At 42.1% G+C, this 27039-nt stretch overlaps 1 protein-coding gene across 4 annotated transcripts in view; it reads right to left on the bottom strand.

The window, feature by feature from the left end:
* LOC125467255 (protein unc-13 homolog C-like) overlaps positions 1-27039 on the bottom strand; it is a 562058-nt gene that overhangs the window by 404490 nt on the left and 130529 nt on the right. For 3 of the 4 annotated variants that reach the window (XM_059639173.1, XM_059639171.1, XM_059639172.1), the window contains exons 10-11: positions 19102-19404; positions 4548-4614 (exon numbers count right to left, since the gene is read on the bottom strand). In XM_059639173.1, the coding sequence (XP_059495156.1) occupies positions 4548-4614; positions 19102-19404 (370 nt within the window). The remainder of the gene's footprint in view (positions 1-4547; positions 4615-19101; positions 19405-27039) is intronic. The other variant, XM_059639174.1, reaches the window with a different exon arrangement.

The raw sequence follows: 27039 nt of genomic DNA, 5'->3' as shown, positions 1-27039 counted from the left end.
ACTTTGTCAAGATCAGAATGAACTTTTTGGTCTCCGGCACATCTCCGATCTACTTGCCTTCTGGCGTCTTCATTTACATCCTTTTCTTGTTCAGCTACTGGCTCATCTGCTGAACTCTCTCTAACTGTCACACTAGATTCTGTAACTTATTTCAAGCAAACAGATGCAAACATTGATTCCAGAGATGAGAGGCTTGTCTTACGAACAGAGATTGAGCAACTCCACTTTCTGAAAGAGTAAGACGAGCTCTAATCTCTTCTGTTCCATGGCTTAACTGATGATTTATGATAGTGATCTTCACAGTGAGAAGCTGACTACTCTGCATATGTCACTCTTCCAGAACAGTGGATATACCAAACACTATCCTCCTGTGTTTATATCTAATATAGCTATATTTAAATGCAAATCTATCCCAAATGACATCCAGATGTAGTTAGAAAATGCTTTCCTCTAGCTCCACTTAGCAGTAACGAAGCTTTGCATTGAGCATGATAAAGTCCTTTGCCCTAGCAAGTTGTAGCAAAACGTCTTCAATGTTTAACAGAGGATAGTTAAAATCTTTACAAAGCTTTAATGAGATCCTTTAGATCTATGCATATAATCATCTCTACAGGCTTTTTCCGCAGCTGCCATGATTGTAAGCCTGTCTGTGGGAGTCGCCATGATCTTGAATGCTCCCTTCTTTTCCAGTTCTTTTATCTTGTCTTTTAGGCTGGCCGTGACAGCAACTGGAACTCTCCTCAACAGAAGTTGGGCTGATCTCACCGTCTCCTTGAATTTGAGATGATATTCACCAGGAAGACTTCCAAGACTGGTAAAAAACATTTTTGTCACTTTTTGGCATCAGTTTAGCAATGGTTTATGGCCTGCAAAATAATGCAAAACTCTTCTGGTACTTGTGGAGTTACCACTCCAATCTTCAGCTTGCTTCAGCCACAGTGCGTCAGTTTTATTTAACATTTATGACCTAGAACTGCAGATCTTTGTTCTTCCCAGGTGTATTGGGCTCTCAGCTTTGTTTATCCTCTTTGGATGTGCATCATATAGCCTCAATCTTACCTTTGAAGGCTTCCTTTATGGTCACCATCATAAGTCTGTGAAGCTCAATTTTTCTTTCCCCAAAGCACCAGGGTTTACCTGGCATGTTACCCAAAGCACCAGGGTTTACCTGGCATGTTACCCAAAGCAATGATGTGATAATGGGAACTGCAGATGCCGGAGAATCCAAGATAATAAAATGTGAGGCTGGATGAACACAGCAGGCCCAGCAGCATCTCAGGAGCACAAAAGCTGACGTTTCGGGCCTAGACCCTTCATCAGAGAGGGGGATGGGGTGAGGGTTCTGGAATAAATAGGGAGAGAGGGGGAGGCGGACCGAAGATGGAGAGAAAAGAAGATAGGTGGAGAGGAGAGTATAGGTGGGGAGGTAGGGAGGGGATAGGTCAGTCCAGGGAAGACGGACAGGTCAAGGAGGTGGGATGAGGTTAGTAGGTAGGAGATGCAGGTGCGGCCTGGGGTGGGAGGAAGGGATGGGTGAGAGGAAGAACAGGTTAGGGAGGCAGAGACAGGTTGGACTGGTTATGGGATGCAGTGGGTGGAGGGGAAGAGCTGGGCTGGTTGTTACCCAAAGCGCCAGGGTTTACCTGGCACGTTACCCAAAGCACCAGGGTTTACCTGGCATGTTACTCCAAGCACCAGGGTTTACCCGGCATGTTACCCAAAGCACCAGGGTTTACCTGGCATGTTATGTTCACTTGATACCCTCCTTCTGCAGTAATCACTCTCACAATCACAAAACATTGATCACCTTTCGATCTGATGTTTCAAACTTATTGTATGGCATAGAGAGTGATTCATTAGAATCATCATCTGATATCTCTCACACATCTTCAGGGACTTGTTTTGCTTCTTTCCAGCTAAACTTGCTTTGCAAAGTAATTCAGCTTCTTGTAGTTAGAACCCTGCTTTCCCTCAGCTGGACATGCTTTCTTTTCTTTCATATGATGCCATCTACAAATTTACATCCTACCCTGTGGCCTTGATCTTTCTGGAAATATTTCTGCCTTTCTTCCAGTAAGTTGCTTTTGTCCATCTCAGGGTGTCTCTCTGCATAATGCAAAATCTTGTATGTTTTCCCATCAGTACCACTCACTGATGATTGGCAACTTGAGCTTTTCCACATCAATTGCTTTCTGAGGAGTATGTTTCTGCTTTGTCAGCAAACAGGTTGCCATGGCAGGATCTTTTATGCCTAAAACCCTCCCCTCTCTGATGAGATCATCTGTCAGCCGTGCAAAATAGTAAGCATGTAGTGTTATCTTTTAATGGTCAATATTCTTCCATTCACCGTGAGCTCTGATATTGTCCACACAGTGTTCATAAGTGACATGAACAAAGAATTTTAAAATGGCATCAAGGTCCTCAAAAGGCTTTTCTAATCGGCAGTCTGGTCTCGGCTACCATAAACCTGATCGCGTTCTTTGTCCAGCACTCATAACAAACGTTGCTAATCTTATTTACTCAGACTTCTTATTCAATTGTGTAGTTACTCCAGTTTTTGCCAATTAAACTGGAAGATATTTTAATTCTGTCTCATATTGCCTTTCATCTCCACAACACCTGGATCTGAAATACAAGCAGCAATCCTAGCCTACCTCACAACGTAAGTGTGCAGACTGCTGTATTATAGTATCTAGTTCTCTCATGGCACTGAAAATCTACGCAATTTCAGTTAGACATTTCTGATACCTTATTTCGCAGACTGTGTTTTAATGGCTGCTACTTCTAAAATGAAAGCAATTCACAGTAGCAGACATATTACCATGGCAAACCACAAATATACAATGTTCAAATGCATTTCTGTAAATACCCTGCACATCATCGCATAATTTTACTACATTATGTGAGAACAAAAACTTGAAAGATTCTATATTTGTTAACAATTTTCAGCTTGATAATGATTTTTGCACAGTTTTATGTTTCAGATAAATATTTACATCTACAGGGTTTTCTATTTGACGTGCTCATAGTTAGGCATTCGAATATAATTTCACAATCTAGAAAATTCTATATAGAAATGACTTTGCCCCAAACATTCTGGACTGGACAGATTACAGTGTAAATGAATATCTAGAGAGAAAGATGTCTTGAGTCTACACTTTGAGAATGTAAGAATAGGTAGAAATGAAACCGTTTTCCACTGAGACAATGCAAAACAAAGATCTATTGAGGGGAGTGTTATGGTGCAATGAGTTGAAGATCCCAATATCTAATGTCAAATAGTCGTCAGCACCGTAAACTATAACTTTCCTACAGGGCCTTTCTGATCTAGATCTTGCCATTATGAGGAAAGCCCTGAAAGGGATTTGTCTGAAAGTGATATAGGAAAAAGGCCAGTAAACAAAAACTAAAAGAAAAAGCAATCAGGATCAATGACAGACCAGAAATGACATCAGTCTGGGACAAGGTTTCCTGCTCATCTTCTTGGCCAGTTAATTGTGCTGAATAAGAGAGTCTGAGGGGCAAGAAATAACCTTTTGATTCAATAGGAAATAATTAAAACATTTAATTGACACCAGTGTGGAGAAATCTTTCTCAACTGTGTGTAAAGACGCCACCTCTTGAAGCATTTAGTGTCATTTTTTATACGATGTGTTCGCAGTTTAATAATGGTATAGCACATAGAAAATTAACGATCAACTGGCCTCCATTTCAGCTTCAAAGTATCAGGAAGATCCAGTATCATGTTATATCCTCGCAATGCTGGAGATGTAACTTATTCTCTCCTCCATCACAGCATAAATATACCAAAGCCCTCCAAAGACTGGAAATAACAGATTTCACAGTGTGATTTCATTTAACACAATCATGGGATTGAGGAAAACAGTCAGAACAATTTGAATTTTAATCTCATCATTTGTGATACCACTCAGTCACACAGTTTATAACTTCCAAACTACCAGTGTTTATGTATTAAATATGATGAGATGATCTCTGACAAATTGCATTGCAAAAAAATCTTAAATTGCTTCATCAAGTATCAAAAGGGGTCATTTTCAACTTGCCGTCAGAGTGTACAGCCGTTGCTAAGAGCCAGGCATCTGTTATATAACATGAAAATGGAGCAACTGCACATGACCCAAAACACCAGCTTTATACATAAACAGTGAACTGAAAACTGCTCCCCAAAATACAAACTTCAACATTGTCAAAACCGGCATCAAATTGAAATAAAATTTTGCATTGCATAACCAATAGCCTACCTGTTCAAACTTACCACTTAACAATTTGAACATTTCTTCATTTTACATTCATAATTCAATTACTGATACAGGTTTAATACTTTTGGTTAAAAAAACTCAATTTTCCCCCATTTGAAGCTATAATGCTCCATAGCTATATGTTAATGAGAGTTAGGTATAGCTTTATCCATTTCCACATGTCACTGTACTACAGTTTGTGAACTACATGCATTCTGAACAATCCCTCGAGACGTTCCCAAAAGTTATTGCAAAGGAATTAAAAATTTCCAAAATTCACAATCTTACTTTTTCAATCACTCTTTTCCATCTTGATCTTGAAATGCTCCTCGTACAGACAACCTCCTCTTCTTTCCTGAAAAAGGCATTTAACATATTAAAATAATTTCAAACAATTTCAGAAACATGATCCAAATATTAATATGCAACAGACCATAAACTAATCAAACAATCGATGAGCCAAATTTATAGCCACCCTATTAAGAACAAAATCTGCATTATTTGAACAGATGTCAGTTGTTGGCATCCATCCACAAATAACTTATGTTCCCACAAGGTAAATTTTATCTTTTAAAAATTTTGAAATTGAAGATCAAAGATGAAAGAAAACTTTGAGAACATATGCCTTCCTCTTCTACAGCAGGAGACAGCAGTATATGACAAAAGAGTATACAATTAGAATGGTTGAAACATAATTAAAAGCATCCAGTTTTGGATGCTTTTTTTTCCTCCATCCTTCCCACACAATTCTGCACAATTTTCTTTTGTAAATCACTCACTAATGCCTTTTCAATGCCCTGATTAAACCTGCATCTGCACACTCTCAGGCAACGTATTCATGACCCTAGCCACTCGCTGCATGGAAATGTTTTTCTTCTTGTACTTCTTTCACTAGTTAGTTTAAATCTGTGCCCTGCCATTCCTAATTCCTTCATGGGTGTGAAAATGGTCTCCCTCTTCACTCCATCCAGGCATCTCATGACCTTCAATGGGCAAATCAGATCTCCTCTCAGCCTTCCCCTCTCCAAGGAGAACAGTCCCAAGCACACCGATTTATCTTGAAAACTGACATTCCTCATCCCTGGAAGACACTCTCATAAACCTGATAAAAACTGAAAGAATTGCGGATGCTGTAAATCAGGAATTAAAACAGAAGTTGCTGGAAAAGATCAGCAGGTCTGGCAGCATCTGTGAGGAAAAAACAATGTTAACTCAGATATTTTTCTTCACAAAGACTGTCAGACTCACTGAGCTTTTCCAGCAACTTCTCCTTTTGCTGCTGTTGTTGTTGACTCTCATAAACCTCTTCTGCACTCTCTACAACGTCTTCTCATCCTTCCTAAAATACTGCACCCAGAACTGGAGCCTTATATCAGTTCAATGTGCCCTCCTTGTTCGTGTACTTTACACCCTTTTTAATAAAGCTCAGAGTACTGTAAGCTTCCGTAACTGCTCTCTCAACCTGTCTTGCCATCTTTAATGACTTAGGCATACATACACCCCGGTCCCTCTGCACCTTCTTTAAGGTTGTACCTATTGTATAAAGATGCAAGGCTCTAAAAGGATTAATGCTCTGCTTGATGTGATGATGCTTGTGGACTTGATTTTGAAACCGGTTAGCACTGAAACAGCAAGATTTGCCGAATGGGTCTTCCTGGGTCAGCGTAACAATGTCTCGCTCATCAGTGTAACTTGTATCAAGTTGTTTTATTCAATCAACTACGTCGTGTGTAAGACTACTGCCTCTTCACATCAGACTACCAAGCAGTTTCTCTCTGTTACGCTCAACCTAACAGGTCCCTTAGATCCCTACCCTGTGACAGATTGGTAACAGCTAACCTATCTTTTAGTAAGAAAAAGAACATATGACATATCAACAGTGGTACAGGCTGTTCACGTGATAACAAGGTGTAGAGCTGCATGAACACAGCAGGCCAAACAACTGATGTTTCGGAAGGGCCTAGGTCCGAAACGTCAGCCTTCCTGCTCCTCTGATGCTGCTCGGCCTGCTGTGTTCATCCAGCTCTACACCTTGTTATCTCCGATTCTCCAGCATCTGCAGTTCCTACTATCTCTAGGCTGTTCATGCAACGGTTTTACTTTCTATTGTCTCTCCAGTTCACAGGCATTTCCTGCTGATTGTCTAAACAGAGGGTGAGACTTGTATTAATGACATTAAATCCATCCACAGTCACCCAAAATATCTACACTTAGAAAATGGCTACAAGAATATTAAATTCTTCATATTAATTCTACTGGCACAATAAATGCTGACTCTAGCTGAATTCTTTGGATCTACATGAGATCTGATCATTATTAGTAATCAAACAGAATAAGTGACAGCAGTATAGCTGTTGGGAGACAACATGAGCACATTCGGTTAATTGATCGATTGAATGATTTATTTTCATGTGCACCGAAGTACAATGAAAAGCTTTGTTTACAAGCAGTAGAGGCAGATCATAATAAACAAAGATGCAAGATCACAAAGACTTAGAGGTATACAGGTTATACTGCACAGACTGTGCGCTAGGTGAGATCAACATTAGCAAGATCAGCGTTATGAGGCTACAGCGTCAATTCGTCAGTCTAGTAAAGATCAAGGCAGGCTGGGAGACTAGAGTTGATGTAGGTCATGACCAGCCTCTCAAAGCACTTCATGATTACTGAAGTCAGAGCTATTGGGCTGTAGTCATTAAGGCACACTGCATGGGTTTTCTTAGGTACGGGGTAATGGTGGTCTTCTTGAAGCAGGTGGGGCATTCGGCTTGTAGGAGGGATCGGTTGAAGATGTCAGTGAATACTCCACCAGCTGGCTCACACACGATCTAAGTGCTCGGCCCGGGACACCGTCCGGGCCCGTTGCTTTCCTTAGGTTGACTCCCAGGAAAATCGATCTGACGTCTGCAGCAGGGACAGAGGGAACAGGTATGTCTGGGGCTGTTGGGACAGGCAGCACTGCAGTGCTGGCATTCTGCTCAAACCGAGAGTAGAATGCATCGAGCATGTCAGGGAGGGATGGGTCCTTGTCCATATCCTGCTCTGCTTTATTTTGTATCCCATAATGTTGTTTAGGCCTCACCTCAGATGTCAGGAGTCTGTTTGGTAAGTTTAGGCCTCTAACATGGTCCAGTGCTGCCACTTGACATCCCTGATGACTTTACGGAGATCATATGTGGATTTCTTGTATTGATCTGGGTCATCCGACTCAAAAGATTTTGTAATAGCTTCAGGCAGAAAAACAAACTGGTAATTCCCACTATAAACACCTTTTGACTGTTGTATTAAAATAAAATTTCTTCTTAACTCAATAAAGAGCTGCAAAATATTTTGAGATAGTAGGAACTGCCAATGCCGGAGTCTGAGAAAACAAGGTGTGAAGCTGGATGCACGCAGCAGGCCAAGCAGCATCAGAAGAGTAGGAAAGCTGATGTTCCGGTCCTGCGCCGCTGATGCTCCCTGGCCTGCACAATATTTTACTTTGCCACATGTGGGTTATCTTACATTGAAGACTTCAAGTCAATGGGAAATGGTATGACATGGAAATGAGGAGCTTTGACAGGTTGTTCCAGGACACTGACACTGACTGAAGAGATGTACAATGAACTGATAGAAGGGGAGTTCAGCTCTATGTTCATATTGAGTAAAGCTAATGAACTGTCTTGGGGCATGCTAACTGTTATTTGAATAACAATGTTGCTGATAATGATCTCCCTTAGCTGCCAGTGTTTCCAAGGAACAAAATACAGAAACGGGAATAGACTGTGACCTGTGGTCTCCTTCTACTTCACACTGGCCTAGAATTTCTGCTGCCTCCACCAAAGGAGACATTTGCACTTACAAAAGGTCCTCTCCGACCCACTTTTCTCAAGGATCATCAGAAAGGCTCCAAGACATGTGCACAAGCTAAGAAGCTATATTTAACCTTTATCCCTAATTTGCACCCTCACCTTTCCACTAGTGTGTCCAAAGTAATCGGTAGAAGTGTTACATGAATGGTCAAATGCTGAGTCAGTAGGTGTAGGTAACAGCTGCAGTAATGCTACATGGTAATGACCTGTATCAGAGCTAAAAATATTCAAAACTATCTGCTTGCTAGTGTTAATGTAATGTTTATGTGCCAAGAATGATTCTATAGGATCAAGGAAGTCACAGCTGTTTGGGAACAGTCTCACCTAAATTCTTTCCCTAATAGAGATTTCTTTTCCATCAAGATCCTGAACTTTATTCTGATTTCAGGAAGTTGATTCCATCATAATTAATGCAACACCAGCTGTTCTATTGTGCACTTTGAGGTAGTTGTACTATTGGCACAAGTCAATATTTTTCCTTAGTATCCCTTGCTGTGTCTACACAAACGCTGTCCCCAAGGCTACTGGCTCCTTATCTTTCAGGAAGGCTCCTCGGTTCCTGATTTCCTGTAATATTATTTTTAATTACATCTGTATATTACAGGTTATAAAATACAGCTCTCTTGGCTTGTCTCAAAGGTCTCTCTCTTCTTGTGTGTCGCTTTCTCTCAATCTATTTCACTGATGTTAGGATCACATCATCAGTTACATCATTACTGTTGGCCTGCACCATAAAACTAGACCAGGCACACTTTCAAACCTGATTTTACAGTCCGCATCTGTGATTTAGCCCTTTGCTCCTTTCTCATCATTGTCACAGAATTGTATTTTCATCTTGAAAAGGCATCAAACAGGAGGCAGCAGAGCTTCTGAGCTTGTATGATGTTCTTGACTAGAAACTCAAGCCCCATTTGCCAAAATGCATTATGCACTGAGTCAGTACTCTCAGGGTGCCCAATGGCTGGGAAAGAAGAGGGTGCAGCCAGTCACAGACTGAGTACCTCACATCCCGCGTGCTATTCAACAAGCCCTGCCAGTGACAGGCAGGAACAGAAATCATGTTCCCTGATGTTGTCCCTGGCCAAAGCACAGCCCGGACTCTCCATCCAAAAGCTCTGGGCTCCAGTTACCGGGCATGACATACCCACTAGTTGCAGGCCACGTTATCAGTGGACTTCAGAGTCACTGTGGTTTTGAACTTCTTGGGCTCTGCTTCCTACCAAGGTCAGCTTTTGGGTGGTCTCTCTGAAGAAGCAGCACACACTGTTCCCTCTCACAGGTCGTTGATGCCCTTTTGCCAGAGCTGGATAGTTGACGAAACTGCAGGCTTCACAAGCACAAAGGGGCAACAGTTTTCATCTCCATCGTTGGACACCCCCAGGTACGGGATATCATCAAATATCACCCAGTGACTGGTCAAGAGTAACAGCACCTACCTGCTCAAAATTCAAACCATCTCCAACCACAACAAGAACTCCCATTGAGAGTGAACTCACCTTCCTGGCTGCTCTCATGTCTTCTTATTTCCCACCCTCCGGGATGCAGTGGGACTTCACTCAAACCCACGAGATCTACAGGTGGATCCAAGGAACCAGGTTCATTCCGTGATGAGGTGGCTACTGAACCCTCGCTAACAGCTGCAGACAGAGGCAATACAATAAAAGCCATCTGCTCCAAAGGACATCCATTGGGCAGACCATCAGGCTTCTGAAGATATGGTCCCAGTGCCTGGATTAATCAAGAAGCACTCTGCAACACTCTCCTACATGAGGCTTGGTCATTGTGATGTGCTGCTGTGCTCTCCATAGTATGGCCCTCCAAAGGGGTGTGGATATTGAGGGCAGAGAAGTCCAGGAAGGCAATAACTCATCAGAGAAAGTGGGGCAGCAGAAAGTGGAAGTGGGAAGAATAGACGCAGTTGAGGGAGAGAATGCGGAAAACCAAAGCACCCTGGTATTGGAGCCCCGGTATAGTGTGGGGCTCTGAATAATCCTCAGGATGCCACAAATGTGACAGGTCGACTGATTCAGGAATGTTTAAAATGAGCCCACAAGGATCAGGCATTGTGTGCAAACACTTCCAGGCGATAGTGAGACTGTAAACCCTTATCACTAACAAAGGGCACGCATCTGTGCTAGTGAACTCGGAAGAGGTGGGGGTAGCCTGTCCCTTTGTGTTTGTCAGTAGCCAAATGCACATGACAGTCACCCTTGCTATGGATGTCTGGCAGCTGTATCATTGATAATGTTGACCATCTTATTTACATATTACCATTAACCCTTTACATTACAGCTCCTCCTAACTTGTGATCTACTTAACAAACTATTTACCATTGCACTGAGGTACTCAGCTTGTAGGGTTACATCAGTTCATTAAACCACTTCTGACACTAGATTCACACTCTCCTGATTACCCTTTTACCACTGGCAGTGGCAGTAAATTCCAGTCAGACTCAGTGATCAGTGTGACTGCCTTTCTCTGGGAAGTCGACAAGGAGCCTCCCTTCCCTCCTTCATCGATCTCCATGCATCACCTCAAGGCTAGTGCCTGAAAAACAAGCAGCTGCTCTGCTTCATGCTTCTGGCCCTCTTGAGAGATCATGGAAATGAAGAATCCAGCCTCACACTTCTGGTAAATCTTCAATTTACAGTCACAGATCTTAAATGGTAACCTCTGCAATGGCCACCCAGAGTCAGATGCAGGACCCAGAAAAGGTTTGACTTCCATTTTCCAGCTTCACAATGAAAATTCATCCCCAGGCATCAAACGGGAGACCCTGCTACCTGCACGGCACATTGTGCAGGACATTGTGACATTCACTCAAACAGCTAATGCTTGCTAGCTTGGGATAAAACAATAAGTTTGAGTCTGGGCAAGCGGATTGGGGGAACGAATGAAAGAAAGGAAAAAACAAGAGAGGAACAGAGAGCGGGGAAACAGAGAGAGGGGAATAGAGTGACAGAAACGAAGGAAGGGAGAAAGAGAAAGATATATAGAAAAGAACGCATTGCAAAATGAACAGTAAATAAATCAGAAAATAACTACTTTTATGGATGGCAGCTTCATTTTACACAGTAATTTATCATGATAGTAATTCAGATAAGCACATACATTAAAATATAAACCAGCACTGCACAAACAGAAAAGCTACATTTAATGTACAGTGAATACTCCAGTAAATCAGCCCTGACTTTTGGTCCAGAAATCCTTAATTTTTTCAAATACCTTGTGCTTTATTTTGGCAGCAGTGTCGGCAAAGGACACAGTCTTGTGAGGCTTTTTCACAATTTTTTTTCTCATGCAAACAGTCCAAAATAGATAGCCTGGGATAGCCATTCCCTGGTGAATACAGCACCACAACCCCATCTGCTGAGGCACTATCATTACTGGCACTTTTCACAAACCACCAGAAAATGTTACTCATCTCAAAACCAAACTCTGAACTTTTCTGCTTTAAAATCTCCTCTCAAAAGCTCAACTATTACACAAGCATTAAAATATGCTGGAGTATTTTAAGGCTGGAATACAGTAACAGCAGAATAAATTGCCTCCAAGACCTTGCAGAAATGTCTTTCAGCGCTTGCACAGATTACAGCTGTGAGCTAACAGATGTTTGCACTGTGTGTTAAATGAAGTTGTCCCATTGAAGCTGCACGAACACAAAACAGAATAATCACAAACACAACTAATGGAATTTCAAAGGCACCCAATTAGGCTTCCCATTGGTGATAATAGTTGTTAGTGTCTTTAGTGAAGCTACTGCAGTTAGAATGCCTAAGGGAGGGTGGTAAGTGGAGTTGACTACATTCTATGCAAATACACAGTATTCTGAAGGGATAACTATTGATCAAACTCAGGCACAGTCTCACTAACCTCCTTGAGGATAGAGTCATGAACCATACTGAGCGATATACTATCTATTGCATACAAATTTGCCAAATAGTATTGGAAAGTCTGCTGCACAGTTTCATTATCTTCTAAAAGCTGAACCCCATAAGAATGTACATTATGATTCTTGCAAACCTATGAAATACAAAATAACATTACACCATTGGTAGGTTGCAATATTATACTGCAGGTTTGAGTTCCTCAGAGAATATAAAAAATCAGATAAACACCAACAGAAATACATGTCTTGAAGTCAAAGTCATTATGCACAGAAGAAGGCCATTCAGCCCACTGAGTTCATGTCATCTCCTGCAGAGCAAACCAGTTAGCCCCATTCCCCCATGTATCTCCATTGCTCTTTATGTTAATTTCATTCTAGAAACCATGCATTTGCCTGTTGAAATTATCATCACCTCTGGATTGCACCACCCCTAAAAGGCAACAAGTCCAGGTCAGTATCACTCGCAGTGTAAAAGTGTTTTTCCTCACAGTCCACACCCACCTCTTGACCAAAACCTTAAATCTATATCCCCTCATCCTTAATTCACCAGTTTATGTGAACAGCTTTTCTTTGCCAGCCTTAAATCTGTAATGTTTGTATGTACCCTTAATCTTACAGAATCAAATTGGGAGAAAAAAAAGTTTTAAAGACCTAAGTGCCCAAGAAAATTGTTTCATTGTAATAATTTGCAGCATTGCTGTAAACCCAAAATCATTAACAAAACACATCTTGACTTTTTAAAACAAAATTGTAAAACATTCAAACTATGCAACAAGTCAACCCGCACCTTTGAAGAAAGGAGACCATTTTGCATGGGACCCTCTTTAAGAAGTAGTAGTTGACCAAGTTTTTCACCAGAATGAAAAGAAAAAGTGAGAGAACTTTAATTTCTATTATATCAAGGTCATTGTCAACAAGCCCCCAATAGTTCAGAAGGAGGCAACTATTAATGTCACTATCAAACAATAGAGTAGAGATCTGCGGCATACTTATGACAGATCAGATATAAAAAGACTATATCTTTTATTTTAATTTATTTTTTGATGGTCGACTGAATTTGGAAAATAACTTTTATAATGGACTGAGGAAGGAATTACTGTACTTTTAAAAAGAAAGCAACTGAAACTCTGTGTGCGTCGTGTCTACACTGCCACTTAGTTCAAACGGTGGTGGAAGGTACTAGCAGCCAGCCTGAATCTGACGGAGTGGCGGGGGGTGGTCTATGTATAATGTCAGTTTTGGCCAGCAACAGGTTGCTGATTGATTTGTAAAGTTGTGAATTCCAAATGCCATCAGCCTGATAACAACTACTTCTTTGGCCCTTGGGTAGCTGGATGTGAACAATACCAGCAGGATTTGGACTGCAAGAAAGACTAATGGTACGTGTCTCCCTCTCTCTCGCTTTCAATTTCTCTCCAGTAAAACGTCTAAAGCCTGAACAAAGTCTGCTCATTTTCTCTGACCAGTTGCTGCTGGCAGCTGTTTTTAACCAATATGTCAGTTGTGAACCAGTCACTCTGTGTCTCCTGTGAAGAAGGAGAATCCAAAGGAAAAGATCAGAGAACTGAAGAACATGTAAAACAAAAGAAACACTCCAGCAAATGATGAGAATAAATGCTTTGAACCATTCTCTCTGTATTTTTGCTGTCTGTGTGTGTGTCCATGTATGTGTAAGAGGTGGAAGGAGGGATTGAGAAACAGTTTACAGTTGTTATTTGGCAACAATTCATAGTGAATTACCTATGATCGGCACCTGTTTACTTGGAATAAATAGCCTATTTTGGTTCAATGGGAGGGACATGGGTGTCACTGACTGGGCCAGTATTTATTACTCGTCCCTACTGCCCTACAGACGGTGGTGGTGAGCTGCCATTTTGAACCACTGCAGTCCATTTGCTGCAGATAGACCCACAATAAGTACAGAAACCTAGTCTACATTTTCTGTTCACCTGGGTCTATCTAACTGGTAAACTGGGAGTTTGTACATTTTGCTAAAAAAAAAGTTAACTTTGTGATGATTGAGAATAGTGGAGCTTGATTACCAGTGCACTGCCCTACTGAGGAGTAACAAATAACAGGTAGTTTTAACAATAGTGCAGAGTAAACAGACAAGCACTTTTCCAGAGCAAGTTGAGGTGACTGGGGTTAAATAACCATAGCTGGCTGACAACGTTGCCCCTCACACTGTTCCACTACGCAGATCTCAGAGGTCGATGCACATCACAAAGTCAATGCCTCAGCATGTCCATCAGTATGTGCGGGGCATCAAAGCAGCTGCACAGCCACACAGATTAGAGGGACAATTACAGGCTTCACCAACCTTTCACTGGAAGACGTTTTCTGCCTTCCAACACAAAAAAATGACGAGTCAGAGTTGCCACAACAATCGAAAGCAAATGTTTTAAAATACAAATTGAATGAAGAGACAAACAACACCAATAACTGGAAGTACATGTACTCCCTTGCAGTTGAAAGTTCCAGATTTTTGACAGGGGAATACCACGAAAAATTCATTTTTGCATTTATGCCCAGGTGAATTCCGACAGGATATCAAACTTCCCAGTGTGACATCTCATTAATAACGCAATATGAGATTTAGTATTAGAAATTGTGTAATGATATTAAAAGTTATGTTAGCAATAAATTGTTTATATAATTACACAATTACTTGTATAATTGTATCATTATATAATAGTTTCATATTTATCATTGCATACTTCCTCTAAACTTCAAAAGTCAAAATCATTACTTTAATGCATAGGATTTAACAAGCCTGAAATTCCACGCAGCAAGTCACACAATTCCATTTCAAAGTTCTTTCAGTTCCCTTTGTTATCCCTTACTGACCAACATCCGTAACATTGGGAATTTGAAATTGAATAGTGTGAGAATATCTCAGCAAACACAAGTTAACCTTATCACTGTAGATACTCCTTGGAATAAGAAAATATTTTGGATTAGTATTGCTCACTGATGAGAAAAACTAGCTGGAGAATACACTTTGGACGTTTGAACAATGCAGATTTAAGTAGTCACTGAATTTACTTCAGAAGGCTCAGGGAGAAACAGAAGAGAGCAAAAAAGGAGAATAGTACGTTTTTGAAAAATCCTAGAATCACAGAATGCCTACGGTGTGGAAAGAGGCTTATCAGCCCAACAAATGCACGCCGACCTTCTGGAGAGCATCCCACCCACCCCTCAACCCTATTCCCCGTCATCCCACATTTCCCATGGCTAATCCACCTGGCCTACATATCCCTGAACACTACGGGCAATTTAGCATGGCCAATCCACCTACCCTGCACATCTTTGGACTATGGAAGGAAGCTGGAGCACCCGGAGGAAACCCACGCAGACACAGGGAGAACATGCAAGCTCCACACAGACAGTCACCTGAGGGTGGAATCAAACTAGAGTCACTAACACTGTTGGTGTATACAGAATTATACTTTTTTTCTAAGTACAAATGAATTTAAACATCAAGTGGTCTCCATGACTTACACTGGAACATGGGAAATAGGCAATAGGCCTTTCTGACTCTCGAGTCTGCCCAGCCATTCAAATAGATTGTTGCTGGGCCTCTTTATCAACACCATTTCCCAACACTAGCCCCAAATCTAACAATCCCTGCGCCTCCACAGTTCTCTGAAGTAGAAAATTCAGAAGATTTACTACCCCCTGAGGAGAGAACTTCATCATCTCAGTCCTAAATGGCCTACCATGGGGGAGAAACCCCAAGTGTACACAGTATCAGAATGAATTTGTCCGATTCATTTGAAAATAAACTAGAAGATAAAATTGGGAAGCTTACTGGGAGTGAAAGTTTTGCATCATCTGTTTTGAATTTCCTTTAAAGTTCAAGGTGGAATTCTGAGATATCTAAATAATAAGCAAAAGTTGATGGCTCACAGCAGGATCAGAAATGCATAAGAATTAAGAATAGAAGTAGGCTATATTGATCTTTAAGTCCCCTCAGCCGTTAAATGAGATTGTGGCTGATCAGCTTATATTCTGAACTCCACATTCACATCTGATTCTAGATTCTTTCCATACAAGGGAATCAATCTCCTGCCATCTTAAATTATTCAATAAAAACTGTACAGTTATCAATGTCAAATAACACAGTAGATGATTGGTATTAAAGCTGCAGTCTTTCTGCTCCAAGAAACTTTGCCCCACGTCGTGCATTTCATTTACCTACCCTAAGATCAGTGGTTCAAGACTTCTTCAGATACTCTCCACCTCCCCAATCCTACAACCGAACAAGCAACAATAGCTCAGCTAGTTTGAAATATTCTTTTCTCATTCCCGAATGATCAAGTGGGAGACAGTGACATAACAGGAGTAATCCAAGGGCCCAGGCTGCCTCTCTGAGGACAAGGGCTCCAAGCCACAATGTCATCTTTTGGAATTCCAATGTAATTTTTCTAAAAACTCTGATGTGATAGCTATAGTCTCAGCAACAGTGACCATTAAGCAGTGATTTTCATCAAAGTATATCTGGTTCACTAATGTCCCTTAGGGAAGCTGATCCTTATCCAGTATGGCAGACCTGTGACTCCCGACGCTCAGCAATGTGGCTCATTGTTAATGCCCTCTGAAATGCCCTCACAAGTCACTTACTTCCAGGGCAGTTAGGGATTAGCAGCAGTTACTGGTCTTGCCAGGAATGCTGACATCCCCAAGAAGCAATCAGTTAAAGCAGGGCATAAATACCTGCATACCTTTTACATAACAATTTCGTTTTGATTTAGTGAGATGTTGTTGGACAGGTGGAGAAGTGGAATCATGAATTCTCGAATTAAGAAAGCCATTGTTGAGGGCTTCAGCAGGAGATGAACTGAGGCAGGGACAAAACCACATGATGCAATAGAGGTGGAAGTTGGCAGTCTCAGTGAAAGAGTGGAAAGGGTGGTCAATAGCCTATCACATGGTCAAACACAACCTCACAGCTGTGATTCTGAGGGGTCTCACTCAGCTTCAGCCTGTTGTGGCATTGAGAGGGAATGATGATAAAGCACAGGGACCAAAGAGAGTGATTAAATGAATTTCAATTACCTTTAGTTATAGTTTTCTAAGCACTTGTTATGACACCATGTGGTTATAATTGGATGCTGAAATTGCAGAATTAGTTGGATTTTAAGCTTTCCAATTCATATTGACAGGGGCAGAAAAGCCAACAGTTCAGTTAAAGCAACAGCACAGACGCAGGACTTCCCCTTTGACTCAGTGGGTACAATTTCAGTAAAGATATCATTAGATTCCATGTATATGACACTAACTCTCTTTCTCAGTGCAACCTCTCTTACTGCTTCCACGGTCTTCAGTTGGTCATGCTGCTCTTCCAACCTCCTACGATGACTGAACAGCAATTTCTTCCAGCTAAATATCGTGAAGACTGGAATCACTCTCTTTGGTCCCCGTGCACTACCATCATTCCCTTTCAATGCCACAACAGACTGAAGCCAAGCCAGGCCCCTTACAATCACAGCCGTGAGGTTGTGACTGACCTTGTGATAGTCTACTGACCATATTTCCACTCCTTCACCAAGCCTGCCTACTTCTGCCAACCTTAGCATCATCTCAGTTTGTCCCTGCCTCAGTTCATCTCCTGTTGAAGCCCTCATCGATGACCTTCTTAACAATTGAGCTGCTGCTTCCATTTCTCTACCTGTCCAACTAAATTTCAATTTTAAAATCCTCACCCTTGTTTCAAATTCCTATACAGCCTCAAAGCACCTCATTGCTTTAACCTCTCTCAGGCTTAGGCACTTTTGAAATCTCCTTGTCCCTCCAATTCCACTTTCTTGTGCTGCCTTGATTGTAATTATTGCATGAGTGTCTATGGTGGAATCAGTTGCCTTCCCCCAAAGCTCTGGAATTCCACCTATCCAAACCTCTGTACATCTCTCTGCACTTTCAACATATTCGTTAAAATCTGTTCTATACGGTTGTGTCAAAATAACTGTTTATACATAAAGCCCTATCTAGTTAAGTGCCTTGTAGACTTTCTCTTTCACTTGTGGGACCTGGGCGTCAATGGCTGGCCAGCATTTCATTGCCCATCCCTGGTTGCCCCTGAGAAGGTGGTGGCGAGCTGCCTTCTTGAACCGCTACAGTCTGTATGCTGTAAGTAGATCCACAATGCCCTTTGGGAGGGGATTCCAAACTTACTCCATTAATAATGTATAAATACAGGACATTTGCAAAAGACACATTTATTCTTCTGAGGTTTGCACACTACTGTAGTTGCAGCTTTAGTCTCTGATTGGTGTTTTGATTGCTGAACTCAGCTGCACAATTGGGTTATTTATATTGCCTCCTAATTACCAAATTTGGGCAAAGAAAAATACAAGTAAGCTCTATCTGCCACTGGTCACTAACAAATGAAACCAAAATGAAAAATATTTGGTTTCAGATTAGGTACAGTTGTGATCTTCTTTTGATCTAACAGCCTTTCATCATCTGGGCCATATGTAGAGAATGACAGGTTGAATGAGGAACCTAAACCATACAATAGAGTGGGTTTCTATACATAACTTCATTTCAGCACAGAATTTGTTAGAGGGTTACCTTTTCCTTGTTCATTTTAATGTAAGTGGGAGCTGTCATAAAAATAACAGAAAGGAAAGCAAGAGATAGTAGGACCTGCTGATGCTGGAGAATCTGAGATAACAAGGTGTAGAGCTGGATGAACACAGCAGGCCCAGCATCATCAGAGGAGCGGGAAGGCCGATGGATCTCGACCCTTCCTCAGAGAACTTTTCTGAAGGGTCCAGACTCGAAATGTCAGCTTTCCTGCTCCTCTGATGCTGCTTGGCCTGCTGTGTTCATCCAGCTCTACACCTTGTTATCTCAGAAAGGAAAGTAAGAATTTGTCGAATCAAATTGTCTTTGGATTCTTCATGAGGATTATAGATTCTAAACAAAAATTAATTTTGTTACCATAATATAAAATTAAGTGATTGGGCCTTTTAAGCAAAGATTTCAGAAATAACAATCAGTGGGAGGAAAACAATGTAGCGCAAAAAGAGGGATTTATGGAGTTAAAGCAAATTTGATTCCTTAGTTTTACAAATAAAAAGCCTCCAAGCATACATACATGTTGTCTTCTCTTTCAGGCGTATGGTTACAGGATCCATCAGGGTCCTCCTCCATTCTCAGACTGTCCTGGGATGCGCAGCTGCAGTTAGAATTGCATTGACTGCAGCACGTGCTATTCTCTTGGTCACTGGGCTGCCCTTGTGAATTCTGCTGGTAGCTGTACACAGTAGAGCGGGATTCACAATCACTCTCCACAGTAGAGTCATGTACAGCATCACTCTCACTTCCTTCAGAGTAACTTGGCAGGGAATTACCATGACTGGGAGTTGTAGACAGGTGCTGTCTGCTTTCCAGTGAACCACTGCAGAAATCACAAATAAACCTTCCGCATCACATTTGGCACAAAAGTATTTGGAAAATATTTTTGCCTTCCTACAAACAAAGGCGCAGCTGAACAAATAAGCAAAATGACACATCGATTCCCATTACAGATGAAGATCACAACAGTTTTTGTAACTCCAAATGCAGTATGGAGAAGATAATGAAGGCCAGATTAGACAGGCAAATTAAATATTTAAATAGCAATCAATTTCCTGAAAAGTTGAGAATTGTATCATTTTTGACAAGCAGTATGATAATGTACTCCAGTATATTCAGTAAGATGTGTATTGTGAAATATATGGCACACCTTCTAATTAGTGCAATCTTAGAAAGTCAAGCTTTAAAGATGCTGTTCACAAATGCTTTGTTACTGAGAAAGTGATAAACAACTCGTGGGGGTTGTGGTAAATCACATGGTGTAACAAGTCACAATTAAGCATTTAATTATAAAACTCTATTATAAAATTTAATTTGACACACCAGGTCAAAAACTCACTGAATTGCTGTTTTCCTTTCAACCATTGCATTACCAGGCTGAAATGGGAAAACTCAAAGCATAGTTCAACATTTTAATAAAAGTATTCTGCTTTGAGGAAAGTCTTTGCAACAGAAAACAACAACAGCAAACTCTAATAAGTTTGTCAATAAACCACTATGTGGTTCAAGCTGGGAAAAATAGCCTTAATCCCTACCCCTCTGACAGGAAACTTATCTCAATCCATCTTGTCTCCAAAAGAAAGCTCATCTGATGCTGCTTGGCCTGTTGTGTTCATCCAGCTCTATACCTTGTTATTTCTTGCCTCCAATATTCTTGTTTTTATGAATCCAATCTTTCATTTGCAAAGCCAACCACTGTCCAGCAGTGCAACCTTGCCTCTCATTCAAGAATTTTTGTTTATAAGAAAAGCTAGCAACTAATTTGCCAAAGCAAAAGAGAATGAAAAGAAATTACAATGAATAGTTCTGCAAGGGACCTGGAGAACTGAATACTAGAGGGTCAGAAGAAAGCAACTGATGCATTTGTTGATTCTACAAAAAATGGATTTACATGCAATACTTGTGGGGACAAGATCAGTCTGGGAAATGGGGCTTCCTCACTTAAAGTCATGTGACATTAAATTAGAAGACTAAGTGAAGCATCACTTCTCATAGGAACCAATGTTCGAAGTGGAGTTGGGTTCTGTAAGGCTTTCTTTAGCAGACAAAACAAAGAAAACATTATACCTGTAGGGTGAAGCTACAATACCATCAGCACTGCAAATGGCTAAATTCCTACACTGGTTACTGATTGTGGATGATCAGCCATGATCATAATGAATGGTAGTGCTGGCTCAAAGGGCCGAATGGCCTACACCAGCACCTATTGTCTATTGTCTATTGTTAAATTAAATATTTAACATTTAAATTTGTTCAATTTTGTAAGTGTTTATTTGACTTACTGTTGTGGGCAGTCAGCGTGGAGCGAGGGGATTTGCTGCTCACATAAAAACCGAAAGAACTGCAGATGCTGTAAAGCAGGAACAAAAACAAAGTTCCTGGAAAAGCTTCCAAAGAGTCTCCGGACCCTAAACATTAACTCTGTAGGCCTTTGCTCACTGGGCTCTGAGTCACCTGCTGGAGCTATTGCTCCAGGCAGCAGCTACAATACAGGAGTCTTTTCAGGGCTGAGTTGCGCCTTGCCTGCTGACTGTCAACTCAGGCCACTGCTGCTCACTCTCCACAACCCCCACTCCTCCCAGCAGGCCAGTGACGGCTTAGCTGGGTGGCATTTCCTCTTCTCTGCCCCAGGGTGATGGCTGGCGACTGTGGAACTCCCAGGCTGGATGGTGTTTCATGGGCAGCAGGGGTGGGGAAGGTTGAACACCATTCTGGTCTGAACGGATGTTGATGGCTCTTGGTGTTGTCCTACCTGCTGAGATCTGCAGTGGGCGCTATAACCTTCTGGTCACCATCACCAGGGAGGATTGCTAAGCTCAGCCAGGGCCAGTGCCATAGGACCATTAAATCTTCTCAAAACTCACTAGGACCATTAAATAAAGCAGCAGAATTAGGCCATTCAGCCCTTCAAGTCTGCTCTGCCATTCGATCATGGCCTGAGAAGAGGCTAAACAGGGTAGGCCTGTATCCTCTGGAGCTTAGTTGTGTCAGAGGTGGCTATCAGGCTGGGGAATTGGAGCTGAGTTAGTCTGGGCCTGGAAGGTGGGAACAGCAGTACAGCAAAAGGGGCCATTCATGACAAGACGGCAGCAATCACGCAAGGAAACAAACTGCTCTGTGAGTTTTCCAAATTACTTAAGGCTAAAGTAAAACAACACTGAAACGGGAAACAAATGACAACAAATAGACTCCCTGCACTGCAAGATGCACACTTCGGCTGGGTGGAGGTTAGCAGGCGAGATGGAACCGCAAAGTAATGCCATCACGATATCAACATAACAAACCAAAAAGATCCCACTTGCAGATTTGTTTGAAGCCCTGGAATGCTCCTGGAATGGCCAATCTTGCATAAAAAGTGAAAGCTTGTGGATTTTTATTTTGGAAGTGTTGTCAGCATTTTTAACACAAAAATACAGCGCTGCTAGGGCTCCCCGGCTGCAAGTCTTGCAATGCTCCCTGAATGCTCATTAGATTCAGAAAGGACGGTTCTGTCCTTTTCACTCTGAAGTGAAAATTAGGGCACTGTCTTGCTGTGACTGATGGGGACCATGGGTAATCAATAACTAATTCATTTACAAAATAAATGATCAGCAAAGCTCAACTCAATAAGTAAGGCCCCAACCAAAATTAACCACATGACCAACAGCACACAACTAAATTCCTATTGTGTCTTTACTGCTGTAAAATATTTTGAGACACATCACAGAAACATAATCACACAAACATATTGTGGGTTTGGATTCGGGAAGGTTGGTCAGAGAATGAGAAGAAACTTCGTCTGAGTTTGGCTGTAAGTGTACTTTAAAAGGACGGGCGCTTTGAAGAGCATCAGAGAGTCAGAGTAGAAATAGCTGAAGAAATAGCTGTCAATGATCACAGAATCCCTACAGTATGGAAGCAGGCCATTTGGGTCCACACTGAGTCTCTGAACACCATCGCACCCAGACCCCACTACCCTATCCTATCCCTGTAACCCTGCAGTTCCCATGGCTAATCCACTAAGCCTGTACATCCCTGAACACTGTGGGCAATTTAGCATGGCCAATCCACCTAACCTGCACATTGTTGTGGGAAGAAACCAGAGCACTTGGAGGAAAACCAAACAGACATGGGGAGAAAGTGCAAAGTCCGCACTGACAGAGGGTGGAATCAAACCTGGGTCCCTGGTGCTGTGAGGCAGCAGTGCTCACCACTAAACCACCGTGCCGCTTCACAGTGGAAGCAAGGGTTGGCAGGATGTACAAGCATCCGGAGTTGGAGGAATGAAAAGTTCTGAGTATGGGCAAGATGGCAGAAATTGGGAATGGGGAGGCCATGGAGGGATTCAAAACTGACAAAGTCGAGTATTTTTTTTATTGTGGTACTGGTAGCAAACCAGCAAGTACAAGAACGATGAGTTGGTGAGAACTGCTGCCAGTGTGGGCATGGACAGCAGCGTTCAGATTTGTCCAACATTATAAGGGGTGGGAGACCAGTGGCGAGAGAATTGCGCTTGTCCAGTTTGAAGATAGCTGGAGCATAAACGTCAAAACAAAACAGGCTTGTCATAAGAATCAATGGAGGCGTAAAAAAATTGGCGATAACTTGTGTGTCTCAGATTCTAAATATAAGCTTACTCTCTGAGGAATCCTACACATACCCTCCACAGTCCTCATTCCCTATTTGTGAACTTTGCTACTCCATACTCCATGCTTAATCAATGTCTCTCTGAATTTCTCTCTTCTGTTCTTTGAAGTCTTAAACAAATGCCCACCCTCCTCGCTGCTTCATCGGTACATTGAAATTAATTGTTACCACGTTACCTCTGACTTCATTTTAAAAACAAAACATAGAAATTGCTGGAAAAGCTCAGCAGGTCTGGCAGCCTCTGTGGAGAGAAATCTGATTTAAATGTTTCGGGTCCAGTGACCCTTCCTCAGAGACGTTAACTCTGATTTCTCTCCACAGAGGCTGTCAGATCTGCTGAGCTTTTCCAGCAATTTCTATTTTTGTTTCCTGCTATTTCAAATTGTTCTTTCACAGCATAATTTTTTAAAAAATTTATTCAACTGTCCTCCAAGGATCTTAGATTTTGTTTTTAAAAAATTCCGGGCTCAGTATCACAATTACCACTTCTGCAAGTTATTTAATCTCATTTAATCTTTTGAGCCTTGCTGATATCCAAGCTTCTGATTATTGTTGCTTTACCTTTTTGCCTCAAAGATAATGTTCGTTGTTTTTAATTTATTGCCCCCTACTTCAATGAGATTAAAATCAAGATTTCCTACAGGTTACACTTATGAAAAAAGCTGTAACCAGAAAATAAGGGAATGTGAAGGAATCTGTCTTCTTTGCACATATAGGAGGGTCAGTTACAAATTGAAAGGCAAATAAGAAAAATCATGAGGTTCGGTAATTACTAAACTGATTTATGACAGAGAAATGACATCCAAGGATGACCAAGAACAGACACTCACTCTCACTCAATCTGCAGATGCTATGGGAGAAAAATAAAACAGGGAGAAATTCTATTTGCAAATTAACCCAGGCAGCAATACATTTCGAGATAAACTGCTACATAAAATGAAAAATTAAGATGGGATTTGTATTTTAAATGATTTTAAAACTTCAGAAATGGCAGAAGTATCTGTATTTAAAAATCAAACACAAAACAAGATTTTTTTTTAAACTGTTGCCGGTTTTTGAAGCAAACAATACCATCTTGGGAATGCGAGATAACAAAGCGTGAAGCTGGTTGAACACAACGGGCCAAGCAACATCTCAGGAGCACAAAAGCCAAGACCCTTCATCAGAGAGGGGGATGGGGAGAGGGTTCTGAAATAACTAGTGAGAGAGGGGGAGGCGGACCGAAGATGGATAGAGGAGAAGATAGGTGGAGAGAAGAACATGGGTGGGGAGATAGGGAGGGGATAAGTCAGTCCGGAGAGGACGGACAGGTCAAGGAGGCAGGATGAGTTTAGTAGGTAGGAGATGGAGGTGTGGCTTGAGGTGGGAGGAAGGGATGGGTGAGAGGAAGAACAGGTTAGGGAGGCAGAGACAGGCTGGGCTGGTTTTGGGATGCAGTGGGGGGAGGGGACGAGCTGGACTATGGAATAGGAGGGGAAGTTAAAATGGTTCGTGACTGGGAGGTGCAGTTGTTTACTGTGAACCGAGTGGAGGTGTTCTGCAAAGCAGTCCCCAAGCCTCCGCTTGGTTTCCCGAATGTAGAGGTAGCAACAATGGGTACAGTGGATACAGTACACCACATTGGCAGGTGAACATCTGCTTGATATGGAAAGTATTCGACATGTCCATCATGGGCCTCCTGCAGTGCCACAATGATGCCACCCGAAGGTTGCAGGAACAGCAACTCATATTCCGCTTGGGAAACCTGCAGCCCAATGGTGTCAATGTGGACTTCACAAGCTTCAAAATCTCCCCTCCCCCCACTGCATCCCAAAACCAGCCCAGCTCGTCTTCGCCTCCCTAACCTGTTCTTGCTCTCACCTATCCCCTCCTCCCACCTCAAGCCGCACCTCCATTTCCCATCTACTAAACTCATCCCGCCTCCTTGACCTGTCCGTCTTCCCTGGACTGACCTATCCCCTCCCTACCTCCCCACCCATACTCTCCTCTCCACCTATCTTCTCCTCTATCCATCTTCGGTCCACCTCCCCCTCTCTCCCTATTTATTCCAGAACGCTCTCCCCATCCCCCTCTCTGATGAAGGGTCTAGGCCCGAAACATCAGCTTTTGTGCTCCTGAGATGCGCTTGGCCTGCTGTGTTCATCCAGCTTCACACTTTGTTATGTCGGATTCTCCAGCATCTGCAGTTCCCATTATCTCCATCTTGGGAATGGTTGCTCATTAACAAACAAGATTGCTGCAGTGAATGGAGGTAGCCACAGTCCTGGGGACATGTATCCTACCTGAAATGGTTATAAGGAATCAGTACAGGACCATCACTATTCTACATCTTTCTGCTACATTACAAGGCTGGCTCCGAAAGACTGCAGTACATTTCAGTGAGACTCTACCCCCAAAAAGAAAACAGGAAAGTGAAGTCCCCTGACTCAAGGTCCATCCACTGTGGATGACATATCCAGGGTCGCTGTTTTCGGGAAAAATTAGTTGGTGAGTAACTAAATCTACCGGTTTAATTCATAGTAGTAATAATTAATATATTATTAATAATTAATATATTAATTTAAAGTATAAATAGATTAATTGATGCATTATTTATTTTCTACAAAAGAACAGAATCTTGTATTTAGGATTTTTGAACAGCTCCTTCCAAAATATAGCACAACCCCCACCACCCCCACCACAACCAAGCACTAGGGCCGGAAATATATAAGAATGCCATCACTTCAATGGTCCCTTCAACTCACACACCATGTTGATGAGAAACTACATTGACATTCCTTCACTGTATCAAAATCCTGGATTTCCCTCCCAACACCATTGGGTGTCCGTACACCATAAGGACTGCAGCGGCTCAATAAATGTATTCAGTCAAATTAAACTTGTGCCACCTGTTGCTAACAGTGCGCTATTGCCTGGAAGAAGAAGTTCACAAATACCACAAAATTGTCAAAACAAAAAAACTTTTCTGACCCAAAATGAATTATTCTACATTAGTTATGGATAATAAAACATCTGAAGATGAAGCACCTCCTGGGGCTGCAGCAAATGGTGGCTGGGGGAGCTCACAGGGAGCGTGGAGCGCTACACATGCCTATACACCTCCCCCTTCACCTCCATTCAAGGCACATAACAATCCTTCCACATCAGACAGGGGTTCACCTGCACAGCCTCCCACGTGGTCTACTGTATCATCTGCTTCCAACGTGGCCTCCTCTACATTGGTGAGACCAAGCGGAGACTGTTTCCTAGGCCAATTGCACTCTGTATGTGACAAATAATACCTTCCGGTTGCCAACCATTTTAACTCCTGCTCTCACTCCCAAGGTGACATGTCCATCCTGGGCCTCCTCCAGTGTCACAATGAAACCACCATAAACTGGAGGAGCAGCGCCTTATCTTCCGCCTCAGGAGCCCACAGCCTGATGGCCTAAACGTGGAATTCACCAGTTTTAAAATCTCCCCACCCCAGCATCATCCCATATCCAACCCTCCCTCTCATCCCCACCTCCTTGACCTGACACCACCTGTCCACCTTCTCTCCCACCTATCCACCCCACCCATCCCATTGACCAATCCCCACACTGCCTACCTGCACTCACCTATCACCATCCCACCTACCTTCCCCAGCCCCACCTCTCCTCCCTCTATTTATTTCCCAGCTTCTTTTCTCCTCCCCAATTCTGAAGAAGAGTCCTGGCCCGAAATGTCAACTTTCTTGCTTCTCTGTTGCTGCCTGACCTACTGCACTCACTAGACACTGACATTATGCTTCACAAAAAGAACGCTCCTGTACAAAAGCTAAAACAATATACAAATCTCTCATTCTGCTGCT

This window comes from Stegostoma tigrinum, chromosome 33 (assembly GCF_030684315.1).
Source record: "Stegostoma tigrinum isolate sSteTig4 chromosome 33, sSteTig4.hap1, whole genome shotgun sequence".
NCBI classification, from domain to species: Eukaryota; Metazoa; Chordata; class Chondrichthyes; order Orectolobiformes; family Stegostomatidae; genus Stegostoma; species Stegostoma tigrinum.
Note: the sequence above shows the minus strand (reverse complement) of the source record. Positions and strands in the feature narration are given on the sequence as shown.